The sequence below is a fragment of the Mercenaria mercenaria genome, chromosome 2, assembly GCF_021730395.1.
Source record: "Mercenaria mercenaria strain notata chromosome 2, MADL_Memer_1, whole genome shotgun sequence".
Taxonomy (NCBI): Eukaryota; Metazoa; Mollusca; class Bivalvia; order Venerida; family Veneridae; genus Mercenaria; species Mercenaria mercenaria.
Genome location: NC_069362.1, coordinates 52,497,161 through 52,511,921, shown reverse-complemented (window position 1 = coordinate 52,511,921; position 14,761 = coordinate 52,497,161). Strand labels below are relative to the sequence as shown.

The 14,761-nt window shown below is 37.9% G+C and overlaps 1 protein-coding gene across 1 annotated transcript in view; it reads right to left on the bottom strand.

Annotated features, from left to right (window-relative positions):
* LOC123563971 (isovaleryl-CoA dehydrogenase, mitochondrial-like) overlaps window positions 1-14,761 on the bottom strand; it is a 133,284-nt gene that overhangs the window by 80,839 nt on the left and 37,684 nt on the right. Inside the window, 1 exon segment of the mRNA XM_053536639.1 lies at window positions 7,432-7,601. Within this exon segment, the coding sequence (XP_053392614.1) occupies window positions 7,432-7,601 (170 nt within the window).

The following is a 14,761-nucleotide window of genomic DNA, read 5'->3' as shown; positions in this document are numbered from 1 at the left end:
GTAAAAGTAGGTCACCTGGTCCAAATCAAGGTCAAATTTTATTTCGGAACACGAAACTATACATGTGGTCCAAATTTGAAGCACGTACCTTCAAAAATGTGAAAGTAGGTCAATGTCAAGGTCAAAGTTTATTTCAGTACACAAACCTACGCATTTAGTCAAAATTTGAAGGCTGAAGCTACAGAAATGCGAAAGTAAGTCACTAGGTCAAGATCGTGGTCAACTCATGTCAAGGTTCATCTAGCCACTCAAAACTACATATGTGGTCCAAATTTGAATTTGAATGGAAGAGAAGATTTTTAAAGTTTTTCCAATATAAGTCTATATAAACCATGTGACCCCTGGGGCAGGGCCATATTTGACCCTAGGGGGATAGTTTGAACAAACTTGGTAGAGAACCATTAGATGATGCTACATTACAAATATCAAAGCCCTAGGTTTTGAGGTTTTGGACAAGAAGATTTTCAAAGTTTTCCCCTATATAAGTCTATATAATATAAACCATGTGACCCCCCCGGGTGGGGCCATATTTGACCCTAGGGGGAAATTTGAAAAGTCTTGGCAGAGGACCACTAGATGATGCTACAAACCAAATATCAAAGCCCTAGACCCTGTGGTTTTGGACAAGAAGATTTTCAAAGTTTTTCCCTATATAAATCTATGTAAATTATAGATAACTCTCAAATACTGTTGAACCAGTCTAATTTTCAGGGGGACACAACTAGGGTATAAATACATCATTCTGACAAAGTTTAGTCAAAAAACCCCCCCCCCCCCCCCCAGTAGTTTCTGAGGAGATGCGATAACGAGAAATTGTTAATGGACGGAAGGACGACGGACCACGGATGCAGAGTGATTTGAATAGCCTACCATCTGATGATGGTGGGCTAAAAATGACACTATTTCTGATCAGAAGAATTTCTTCTGATATCAGAAAGTCATTGCTATATTTCGTAAAAAGGCCTTGAAACTTAGCTAATGGCAGATTATAAGTTATGGAAAAATGAGAATTATTGTTTCTACTAATTTTCCATTTAAAATTTAAAAGCATTTGTAACAGGGTATCGGAGGTAAACTGCCTCAATTATAAAGCTTTATATTTAACAACCGTTAAGTGTGTATTCTCCATGCTGTATTGGTGAAGACCGCAGGAAAATAATCATTGGCGGTGGTGACCCGGGTTCGATTCTTTACTTGGGCATGGGTTTTTTTTTTTTTGGCATTTTTACGACAGTTTAGAAACAAGAGGGCCATGATGGCCCTATATCGCTCACCTGTTATCATTGCACTTGAGGACAAGAAGGGCCTCAGAAAAAATATCTAAGTCCAAAGGACAGTATCAACAAAGGGAAGAAATTTAACCAAAAAGAAAAAAAAAATTCTTACAAGGTACAGATATGTTAAAATACACCTACAAACTGGAGGTACCATCCATGTTGTACCACAGAAAAGTGGTCTCGGTTTTTCCCTACGGCCAATAATAAAAAAGTTACTAAAAATAAGCTATTTATAGTAACATAAAAGGGAAGTAATAAAAATAAATTATTGTAAGTGAACAAAAGAAGGATCTGCCAAATAAATCTGTTGACATAAATGAAATTTCAGATCAGTATCTTCATTTGTTACTGAGATATACCCATTTTAATCTGAAATAAAGGGAGGTAATTTGACATAAAACCAGTCCATAGTTATATACCCTGATTGGCTCAGTCCAACTAATGACAATAATGAAATTTCAAATAAGTATTATATAAGTACTTACCGATATAAATCCATTTTGATTACAATCAGGGGAGGTAATCAGATATAAAATAACTCTGAACCTACGCTTGGATCTGATTTGTCATGGAATCCAAGATTTATTGTTGTTGAAGTTATTTTGGAAGTTTGTATCAAATTAAACCATAAATGAAGTCTCTATATGGCTGCAAAAGCCAAAATAGCCAATTTTTGACCTTTAAGAGACCATAACTCTGGAACCCATAAAGAAATCTGGCAAGTTCAAGAAAGGAAGCAAGATCTTGTGGTGATACAAGTTGTGTGCAAGTTTGGTTAAAATCGATTCATAAATGAAGCTGCTATTGTGCAGACAAGGTCAAAATAGCTAATTTTGGCCCTTTCAGGAGCCATAACTCTGGAACCCATAAAGGAATCTCGCCAGTTCAAAAAAGGAACCAAGATCTTATGGTGATACAAGTTGTGTGCCAGTTTGGTAAAAATCAAATCATAAATGAAGCTGCTATTGTGCAGACAAGGTCAAAATAGCTAATTTTGGCCCTTTCAGGGGCCATAACTCTGAAACCTATAACGGAATCTGGCCAGTTCAAGAAAGGAACCAAGATCTTATGGTGATACAAGTTGTGTGCCACTTTGGTAAAAATCAAATCATAAACTAGAAAATGCTTTTGTAAAAAAGCGCATGTCTCCCCAAATGCAAAGTCCTATAGGCAAGAAGTCAATAGGGGTCAGGAGCGAAAGTCAAAGAGACACTGATGGTTGGCTGCAATAGGGATCATCTACTTGGCATGTCCAGTCATCCCGCTAAATTTCAACACTCTTGGCCTAGTGGTTCTCAAGTCACTGTTCAGGCTCCTGTGACCTTGACCTTTGATCAAGTGACCTCAAAATAAATAGGGGTCATCTACTTTGCATGTCCAATCATCCTATTAAGTTTCAAGATAGTAGGTCAAGTGGTTCTCAAGTTATTTCCAAAAAATGATTTTACATAAACAGGCCACTGTGACCTTGACCTTTAATAGACTGACCCCAAAATCAATTGGGGTCATCTACTCTGCATGTTCAATCATCCTATGAAGTTTCAACATTCTGGGTCAAGTGGTTCTCAAGTTATTGATCGAAACTGGTTATCAATGTTCAGGACTCTGTGACCTTGACCTTTAACGGAGTGACCCCAAAAACAATAGGGGTCATTTACTCTGCATGAACAATCATCCTATGAAGTTTCAACATTCTGGGTCGAGAGATTCTCAAGTTATTGATTGGAAATGGTTTTCCATGTTCAGGCCCCTGTGGCCTTGACCTTTAACAGAGTGACCCCAAAATCGTTAGGGGTCATCTACTCTTTATGACCAATCATCCTATTAAGTTTCAACATTCTGGGTCAAGTGGTTCTCAAGTTACTGACCGGAAATGGTTTTCAATGTTCAGGCCCATGTGACCTTGACCTTTCACAGAGTGACCCCAAAATCGTTAGGGGTCATCTACTCTTTATGACCAATCATCCTATTAAGTTTCAACATTCTGGGTCAAGTGGTTCTCAAGTTACTGACCGGAAATAGTTTTCAATGTTCAGGCCCCTGTGACCTTGACCTTTAATGGAGTGACCCCAAAATCGATAGGGGTCATCTACTTTGCATGTACAATCATTCTATGAAGTTTCAACATTCTGGGTCAAGTGGTTCTCTAGTTATTGATCGGAAATGGTTTTCCATGTTCAGGCCCCTGTGACCTTGACCTTTGATGGAGTGACCCCAAAATCAATAGGGGTCATCTACTCTTCATGACCAATCATCCTATGAAGTTTCAACATTCTGGGTCAAGTGGTTCTCTAGTTATTGATCGGAAATGGTTTTCAATGTTCAGGCCCCTGTGACCTTGACCTTTGACGGAGTGACCCCAAAATCAATAGGGGTCATCTACTCTTCATGACCAATCATCCTATGAAGTTTCAACATTCTGGGTCAAGTGGTTCTCTAGTTATTGATCGGAAATGGTTTTCAATGTTCAGGCCCCTGTGACCTTGACCTTTGACGGAGTGACCCCAAAAACAATAGGGGTCGTCTACTCCAGCAGCCCTACAACCCTATGAAGTTTGAAGGTTCTAGGTCAAATGGTTCTCCAGTTATTGCTCGGAAATGAAGTGTGACGTACGGACGGACGGACGGACGGACGGAAGGACAGACGGACAGGGCAAAAACAATATGTCTCCTGGGGGAGACATAATAAAGCTGCTACTGTGCAGACAAGGTCAAAATAGCTAATTTTGGCCCTTTCAGGGGCCATAACTCTAGAACCCATAAAGGAATCTGGCCAGTTCAATAAAGAAACCGAGATCTTATGGTGATACAAGTTGTGTGCAAGTTTGGTAAAAATCAAATCATAAATAAAGTTGCTATTGTGCAGACAAGATCAAAATAGCTAATTTTGGCCCTTTCAGGGGCCATAACTCTGGAACCCATAATGGGATCTGGCCAGTTCAAGAAAGGAACTGAGATCTTATGGTGATACAAGTTGTGTGCAAGTTTGGTAAAAATAAAATCATAAATGAAACCTCTATTGTGCAGACAAGAAATTGTTGACGGACAACAGACGGACGAAGGGCGATCACAAAAGCTCACCCTGTCAGTATGTGACAGGTGAGCTAATAAACAAGAGGACCATGATGGTCCTGAATCGCTCACCTGTCCCAGCATGACCCAGTTTTGAACTGAGTATGACGTCATTTTTTTTCTATTATTTGACATAGTGACCTAGTTTTTGAGCTCATGTGACCCAGTTTTGAACCTGACCTAGATATCATCAAGATGAACATTCAGACCAACTTTCATACAGATCCAATGAAAAATATGGCCTCTAGAGAGGTCACAAGGCTTTTTCATTATTTGACCTACTGACCTAGTTATTGATGGCACGTGACCCAGTTTCAAATTTGACCTAGATATCATCAAGATGAACATTCTGACCAATTTTCATGAAGATCAATTCAAAAGTATGGCCTCTAGAGAGGTCACAAGCTTTTTCTATTTTTAGATCTAATGACCTAGTTTTTGATCGCAGCTGACCCAGTTTCGAAATTATTCTAGATATCATCAAGATGAACATTCAGACCAAGTTTCATACAGATCCCATGAAAAATATGGCCTCTAGAGAGGTCACAAGGTTTTTCTATTATTTGACCTACTGACCTAGCTTTTGATGGCACATGACCCAGTTTCAAACTTGAACTAGATATCATCAACGTGAACATTCTGACCAATTTTCATGAAGATCTTATGAAAAATATGGCCTCTAGAGAGGTCACAAGGTTTTTCTATTTTAGACCTACTGACCTAGTTTTTAACCACAGTTGACCCAGTTTCGAACTTGGCCTAGATATCATCAAGATGAACATTCAGACCAACCTTCATATAGTTCCCATGAAAAATATGGCTTCTAGAGAGGTCACAAGGTTTTTTTATTATTTGACCTACTGACCTAGTTATTGATGGCACGTAACCCAGTTTCAAACTTGACCTAGATATCATCAAGATGAACATTCTGACCAATTTTCATGAAGATCAATTCAAAAGTATGACCTCTAGAGAGGTCACATGGTTTTTCTATTTTTAGACCTAATGACCTAGTTTTTGACCGCAGCTGACCCAGTTTCGAACTTCACCTAGATATCATCAAGATGAACATTCAGACCAACTTTCATACAGATCCCATGAAAAATATGGCCTCTAGAGAGGTCACAAGGTTTTTCTATTATTTGACCTACTGACCTAGTTTTTGAAGGCACGTGACCCAGTTTCGAACTTGACCTAGATATCATCAAGATGAACATTCTGACCAATTTTCATGAAGATCTTTTGAAAAATATGGCCTCTAGAGAGGTCACAAGGTTTTTCTATTTTTAGACCTACTGACCTAGTTTTTGACCGCACGTGACCCAGTTTCGAACTTGACCTAGATATCATCAAGATGAACATTCTGACCAACTTTCATAAAGATCCCGTGAAAAATGTGACCTCTAGAGAGGTCACAAGCAAAAGTTTACGCACGGACGGACGCACGGACGACGGACGCTGCGCGATCACAAAAGCTCACACTGTCACTTTGTGACATGTGAGCTAAAAAACTATGTTCTAATATTCATAACTTCAATTTTATAGAATGACCATTTTCAGTGAAAATCTGGAGGTCAGTGTCTAAACAAGAGGACCATGATGGTCCTGAATCGCTCACCTGTCCCAACATGACCCAGTTTTGAACCGAGTATGACGTCGTTTTTTTCCTATTTTTTGACATAGTGACCTAGTTTTTGAGCTCATGTGACCCAGTTTTGAACCTGACCTAGATATCATAAAGATGAACATTCAGACCAACCTTCATACAGATCCCATGAAAAATATGGCCTCCAGAGAGGTCACAAGGTTTTTTCATTATTTGACCTACTGACCTAGTTATTGAAGGCATGTGACCCAGTTTCAAACTTGACCTAGATATCATCAAGGTGAACATTCTGACCAATTTTCATGAAGATCCATTCATAAGTATGGCCTCTAGACAGGTCACAAGGTTTTTCTATTTTTAGACCTAATGACCTAGTTTTTGACCGCAGCTGACCCAGTTTCAAACTTGACCTAGATATCATCAAGATGAACATTCAGACCAACTTTCATACAGATCCCATGAAAAATATGGCCTCTAGAGAGGTCACAAGGTTTTTCTATTATTTGACCTACTGACCTAGTTTTTGAAGGCACATGACCCAGTTTCGAACTTGGCCTAGATATCATCAAGGTGAACATTCAGACCAATTTTCATGAAGATCTTGTGAAAAATATGGCCTCTAGAGAGGTCACAAGGTTTTTCTATTTTTAGACCTACTGACCTAGTTTTTAACCACAGTTGACCCAGTTTCGAACTTGGCCTAGATATCATCAAGGTGAACATTCAGACCAACCTTCATACAGATCCCATGAAAAATATGGCCTCTAGAGAGGCCACAAGGTTTTTTTATTATTTGACCTACTGACCTAGTTATTGATGGCACGTGACCCAGTTTCGTACCTGACCTAGATATCATCAAGGTGAACATTCTGACCAATTTTCATGAAGATCCATTCAAAAGTATGACCTCTAGAGAGGTCACAAGGTTTTTCTATTTTTAGACCTAATGACCTAGTTTTTGACCGCAGCTGACCCAGTTTCGAACTTGACCTAGATATCATCAAGATGAACATTCAGACCAACTTTCATACAGATCCCATGAAAAATATGGCCTCTAGAGAGGTCACAAGGTTTTTCTATTATTTGACCTACTGACCTAGTTTTTGACGGCACGTGACCCAGTTTCAAACTTGACCTAGATATCATCAAGGTGAACATTCTGACCAATTTTCATGAAGATCTTGTGAAAAATATGGCCTCTAGAGAGGTCACAAGGTTTTTCTATTTTTAGACCTACTGACCTAGTTTTTGACCGCACGTGACCCAGTTTCGAACTTGACCTAGATATCATCAAGATGAACATTCTGACCAACTTTCATAAAGATCCCATGAAAAATGTGACCTCTAGAGAGGTCACAAGCAAAAGTTTACTCACGGACGCACGCACGCACGGACGACGGACGCTGCGCGATCACAAAAGCTCACACTGTCACTTTGTGACATGTGAGCTAAAAAGCTCCACACAGCTCTACATACATCAGGTAAATATTTTTCTTTTTGTTCATCATTTCCATTTCTGACTATCTGATTAAGGCACAGATTAGAATGGGCTCCATAACTGAGGGCGATGCTAGCTGACGCACGTGACATCTCCTCCATTACCAAACAATGCTCAACATAACCCATCTCTGCTCCACCATATTTAGCTAAAATTGAAAAGTAAACTTTTAATTCCTTTGTAAAAGTTTCTACATAAGCAAAATGTTAACAGCCATGACAGTACTGTGAAATCATTTGCGCTTGACGAATTCTTGCACATTTCGCGCTATGAACGATGCGTGAATTTAAGACCGCGCTATTATTTGACCATCTAGTATATAGTTATCAGAATTGATTTCTTGTCCGAAATATCCTTTGCGCACTGGTAACGCAGTGAAACAGGTAAAATTTTTGAGCCCTCAAAAACAGGCCAATATTTACAGTGAATGCCTATAACGCTTTTAAACGGGTAAATTTTTCTATCCTCAAAACCTGACCCCATTTTAGTGTAGGAACCCTGAAACTTTAATTTTTTTATTTTTAATTCCTGAAATTGTAACGTTTATTACATATGCTTCTAAAACGCGGACTTAAAATTTTCTTTCACTATCTTAATATTTTACCTGTTAAATTCATGATAAATAAATTTTGTTAGGAATGTCTTTATTTAAAATGCCTATTTTTATCAATATAAATCAATAAACTGTCTTTCTTGAGAAAACCCTGACCTACTTAAATTCCAGTCACGCATAATAAAGCCTTATAAGACAAACATAAGACTTATGTAGATTTGGAGACAATAAATGGGTTATCTCGATAAAATTATAAAAGTGATCAATAAAATCGATCTTAATGGTAATATCGATCATTATTGATTATCTTTAAAATACGTATTTTAACGTTGTGGGCATGTTGGCAAAAGTTAGGACTCTTCATCCGGAAACGTTCACAACCGTATTTATTACGTCTGTCGACGTTCAAATTGTTGCTAAAACACAGCAGAAATGACAATATTTGTTTGAACGTGAATACGCAATAGGATGGTTCACATACATGTTTTATAATACTGCCTACTTTATTTATACTATATAATTCTATTATGCTAAGTGGCCAGTCGGAATTATATGAGATGAACACGTGACCACGGCCTGATAAGCCCTCAGAACTAGTTTGGCTTTCGGCCATTAATGACCTTCAGATAATTTTAGAGTGAAAAATTTTCAATTTCTTGCGTTATTTTATGGATTTTCGAGTACATAAAGTGATAAAACAAAGCAAGGATAATTTCCTGTTCATTTTTCATTAACATTACAGACTAAATACGCCGACTTTTTCAGTTATTTGTGATTAACCATTGACTGGTCAGGAAACCCAGGGAAACAAAGGAATTAGGTCAAATTTTGACCACATCGATTTTGAAACAATGAACAGGGCTCCAAATGGGAATTCCCGGAGAAATGATACCACACATGGTGGGGTTCTAGTTGATGGTCAATTTGCAGGCCCAGAGAACTGTATTTATATCATACAAGAAGATGAATTTTCGGCCCTTCAAAAATTAGGGGGTCAGCCATTGATTCAGTCAAGCGTGGAGCGCGTCAATGACTGTAACAAAACACGTGATCAAATACGCATGGCTCCAGATCGCGCTGAAAACGAGTTTCCGAGATAAAAACAAAAGGGAGGATACTCGTGGACTAGAATCTCGTATATGTCAAAATGAGAATAAATTGGATATTCTTACGGCTTCGATGCAGAAATTGGTAGAAAAAGTTGATCAGTTGTTACCAGGAACAGAGAAGAAACGAAACAAATCGATTTTAACGAATGATGCCCGAGATTTACCTGAAAATAATGACAGTGACAATGATAGTGTTGCGTATTCGGGCAATGCACAGTTCGGATACGGTGACGATTCGGACAGCGAAGATGATTATGTGAGAGTCAGTTCTAACCACCAGGATGGTAAAAATCAATCAGTTTCCGAAACCAATCATAAATTGGTCAAACTCCAGTCAGCTAATGAAACTTTAGATGGTAGTAACAGTTTTGGACCGAAAATAAACGAGTCCATCTCTTCAATGATAAATAAATCTATAGCCAAGAATTTTGACATTGAGAAAGGAAAGAAACTGTGTGACACGGTCAAAATACCTGAGAATTGCAAGATGCTAACTGTTCCCAAGATAAATGAGGAGTTGTGGAACGATGATGTGCTAGACAAGAGACTGCGCATGCAAGATTGTTTATTTCAAAACACACAAGCCTATGTGGGCAAAGCAATGGTTCCCATGTTGAAGCTTATGGATTTGCTGCTTGAACAAAAATCTGAAGAAAGCACAACTTGGTTCAATCTGGCTTTCGACAGCATAAACATGATGACATTTGCACACCGTGATCTTAGCAATGTTAGACGTAGAATGATTAAGCCAGGATTAAAACCAGAGTTTCGAAAATTCTGTCAGCCACAGGTTGAAATTACTGAAAATCTGCTTGGGGAAAATTTGTCGGAAAGGGTCAAAAACCATCAATGAAATGAAAAGGCTTGGAAAAGTCATGACTTCAAGTGGGAAAAAACCACAGCCTAGAAAAAGACCAGTGGAAACGACAACAGTATTCAGAGGGGAGAGACAAGAGCGTCCCAATAACATATATGGCTCGTATGGTTCTCCACCACCAAAGAGGCAATATCAACATTCTGGTAATTTTTTAGCCAAACGGGCCCTGCCACAAGGGAAACAATACCCCAACCAGAAATCTCGCATGCAGGGCCGTCCACAGAAAAATTAGATGATGTACAATATGTAAGTACCTCATATGCTAAGCTTTGCAACACTTATGAGAATTTTCAAGCTGGAAATGTGACAAAAAATTACTCTGTTTGGACTCAGTTAACCTCTGACAAATGGATCTTAGATATTATTAAGTGGGGTTACCAGATCGAGTTTGATTGTGACAATGTACATTTAAAGGTACCATCGCCAGCACAAGTAGTATTTAATAAAAAGGAAATGTCAGTCATTGATAATCAACTGCAAGAATTTTTACATCAAAACATTATAGAAATGTCAGAGCGGTCAAAAGATGATGTACTGTCAATATATTCTTAAGGCCTAAAAAAGATGGAACATTTAGACTCATTCTCAATCTTAAACAGTTAAATCAATATGTTACTAAACATCATTTTAAAATGGAAACTTGAAATCAGCTTTAACATTGGTAAAGAAAAATGCTTGGTTTGCTAGTATTGACCTCCGTCAGGCATATTACAGTATTCCAGTTCATGAAATGTCTAGAAAATACCTCAAATTCATTTGGAAAAATAACTGTTATCAATTTACTTGCTTACCTAATGGGCTTGCAAGTGCACCAAGAACATATACAAAGGTTCTCAAACCTGTGTTTTCATCTTTAAGAAAGATGGGACATACAAATGTTGTTTATATAGATGAAAGCCTTCTGCAGGGAGACACCTATGAGGACTGTCTGACAAATATAAATGACACACTGACATTGGTTGATGATTTAGGTTTCACAGTTCATACAGAAAAATCAGTTGTTATCCCCACGCAGCGCATAACATTTGTGGGATTCTTATTAGATTCGGTATCTATGACTATTCGGCTCACGCCTGAAAAATGCAGGGACATTCTTGAGCACTGTAAGAAACTATTAGGGCAGAAATACGTGTCGATCAGGAGTTAGCTACAATTATTGGCAAATTAGTGGCAAGTGAACCAGGGGTTTTGTATGCACCATTATATTACAAAAAATTGGAAATAGAAAGAGATCAAGCTTTAAGTAAATACAAAGGTGATTTTGAGGCAAATATTACCCTGTCCGCGGAAAGTATGAATTGCTTATCTTGGTGGATAAGCAATATCCATACGTCCTATAAACCAATTCAAACATCAGATCCAGATGTCATTATCGAGTCGGATAGTTCACAATTCGGTTGGGGCGGTTTTGACAAGACAAACAATATAAAAGTCTCTGGGCATTGGTCGGATTTAGACAAACTTAGACACATCAACTACCTTGAATTAAAAGCTGCATTTTACGTCCTCCAATTTTTGTGTGAAAATTTACATGCTGTACATGTTCAGTTATATTTAGATAATACTGTTGCCATAAAATATTTATCAAAGATGGGGGGACGTGTCCAGGAACTAAATGATTTGACATGTGAAATTTGGTCGTGGTGTGTAAACAAAAGTATATGGTTGAGTGTTTATCATATCCCTGGGAAAGATAATATAACAGCGGATAAACTATCTAGGAGTCTTAGAGATGACATGGAATGGGCGTTGCGAGATGAAGTGTTTCTCGACATCTGTCAAAAATTGAATGTTACATGTGATATTGACATGTTTGCGTCAAATCTTACCAAAAAGCTTCCAATGTTTGTCTCCTACATACCTGAAAAAAGTGCTTATGCTATAAATGCGTTTTCGTTGTCATGGAACAAATATTCATGTATATATATGTTTCCTCCATTTAGTTTGCTGGCAGCAGTCTTACAGAAACTGGATCGGGAAAAGGCAAATGCAGTGCTTATTGCACCAATATTCCCAACACAGGTGTGGTTTCCAAGGCTACTCAACATGGTAATAAAACAGCCACACATTTTACCAAAAGTGGACAGTGTTCTATACCACCCAAAACATCCACATACCGAAAGACTCTGCTAAGCTCATCCTATCATCATGGAAATCGACGACTGCACAACAATATTACACGTATTTCAAGAAATGGGTGCAGTTTTGTGAACAAAGGAAAATTAATAAATTTGATCCCAATGTAAATCATATTCTGGAGTTTTTAACAAATTTATACAATACTGGATTAAATTATAGTGGGCTTAATACCGCAAGATCAGCATTATCGTCTCTTTTAGAAATAACTTCAAATTTTCAAATTGGACAGCATGTACTTATTAAAAGATTATTGAAGTCAATATTCATCAAAAAACCATCATTGCCCAGATATATGTATACCTGGGATACAGGAAAAGTGTTAAATTATTTAAAATTGTTAGGTCATAATAATAATTTAGATCTTATGTCATTGTCATTTAAATTAATTACGCTTTTAGCTCTGACTACAGGACAAAGGTGTCAGACCTTATTTCTTATAGATATCAGAAACATAGATGTAACTAACAGTTCTGTGAAATTTAGAATTGGTGACTTACTCAAACAATCTACACCACATAACCATTTAATTGAACTCTTCATTGAACAAGAGGACCATGATGGTCCTGAATCGCTCACCTCTTCCCACATGACCCAGTTTTGAGTATGACGTTGTTTTTTCTATTATTTGACATAGTGACCTAGTTTTTGAGCTCATGTGACCCAGTTTTGAATCTGACCTAGATATTATCAAGATAAAAATGCTGACCAATTTTCATGAAGATCCATTGAAAAATATGGTCTCTAGAGAGGTCACAAGGTTTTTCTATTATTTGACCTATTGACCTAGTTTTCGAGGGTACGTGATCCTGTTTTGAACTTTCCCTAGATATCATCAAGGTGAACAATCTCACTAATTTTCATGAAGATCTCATGAAAAATATGGCCTCTAGAGAGGTCACAAGGTTTTTCTATTTTTATACCTACTGGCCTAGTTTTTGATTGAACATTACCCAGTTTCTAAACTGACCTAGATATCATCAAGGTGAACATTCAGATCCATTTTTATGAAAATCCATTGAAAAATATGGCCTCTAGAGAGGTCAAAAGATTTTTCTTATTTTAGACCTACTGACCTAGTTTTTGACCGCAGTTGACCCAATTTCAAACTTGACCTAGATATCATCAAGATGAACATTCAGACCAACTTTCATACAGATCCCATGAAAAGTATGGCCTCTAGAGAGGTCACAAGTTTTTTTTATTATTTGACCTACTGACCTAGTTTTTTAAGGCACGTGACCCATTTCAAACTTGACCTAGATATCATCAAGGTGAACATTCTGACCAATTTTCATGAAGATCCGTTCAAGGGTATGGCCTCTAGAGAGGTCACAAGGTTTTTCTATTTCAAGACCTACTGACCTAGTTTTTGATCGCAGTTGACCCAGTTTCAAACTTGACCTATATATCATCAAGACCAACATTCAGACTGACTTTCATACAGATCCTATGAAAAATATGGCCTCTAGAGAGGTCACAACATTTTTTCATTATTTGACCTAATGACCTACTTTTTGAAGGCACGTGACCCACTTTCAAACATGACCTAGATATCATCAAGATGAACATTCTGACCAATTTTTATGGAGATCCATTCACAAGTATGGCCTCTAGAGAGGTCACAAGGTTTTTCTATTTTTAGACCTACTGACCTAGTTTTTGACCGCACATGACCCTGTTTCGAACTTGACCTAGATATCATCAAGATGAACATTCAGACCAACTTTCATACAGATCCCATGAAAAAAATTGCCTCTAGAGAGGTCACAAGGTTTTTCTATTATTTGACCTACTGACCTAGTTTTTGATGGCACGTGACCCACTTTCGAATTTGACCTAGATATCATCAAGGTGAACATTCTGACCAATTTTCATGAAGATCTCATGAAATATATGGCCTCTAGAGAGGTCACAAGGTTTTTCTATTTTTAGACCTACTGACCTAGTTTTTGACCGCACGTGACCCAGTTTCAAACTTGACCTAGGTATCATCAAGATGAACATTCAGACCAACTTTCATACAGATCCAATGAAAAATATGGCCTTTAGAGAGGTCACAAGGTTTTTCTATTATCTGACCTACTGACCTAGTTTTTGAAGGCATGTGACCCAGTTTCGAACTTGACCTAGATATCATCAAGGTGAACGTTCTGACCAAGTTTCATGATGATCTCATGAAATATATGGCCTCTAGAGAGGTCACAAGGTTTTTCTATTTTTAGACCTACTGACCTAGTTTTTGATGGCACGTGACCCAGTTTCGAACTTGACCTAGATATCATCAAGATGAACATTCTGACCAATTTTCATGAAGATCTTGTGAAATATATGGCCTCTAGAGAGGTCACAAGGTTTTTCTATTTTTAGACCTACTGACCTAGTTTTTGTCGGCACGTGACCCAGTTTCGAACTTGACCTAGATATCATCAAGATGAACATTCTGACCAACTTTTATAAAGATCCCACAAAAAATGTGACCTCTAGAGTGGTCACAAGCAAAAGTTTACGGACGCACGGACCCACTGACGCACGGACGACGGACACCGCGCGATCACAAAAGCTCACCTTGTCACTTTGTGACAGGTGAGCTAAAAATATACTCTGGAGAAAAATCTATGTGTCGTGAATAC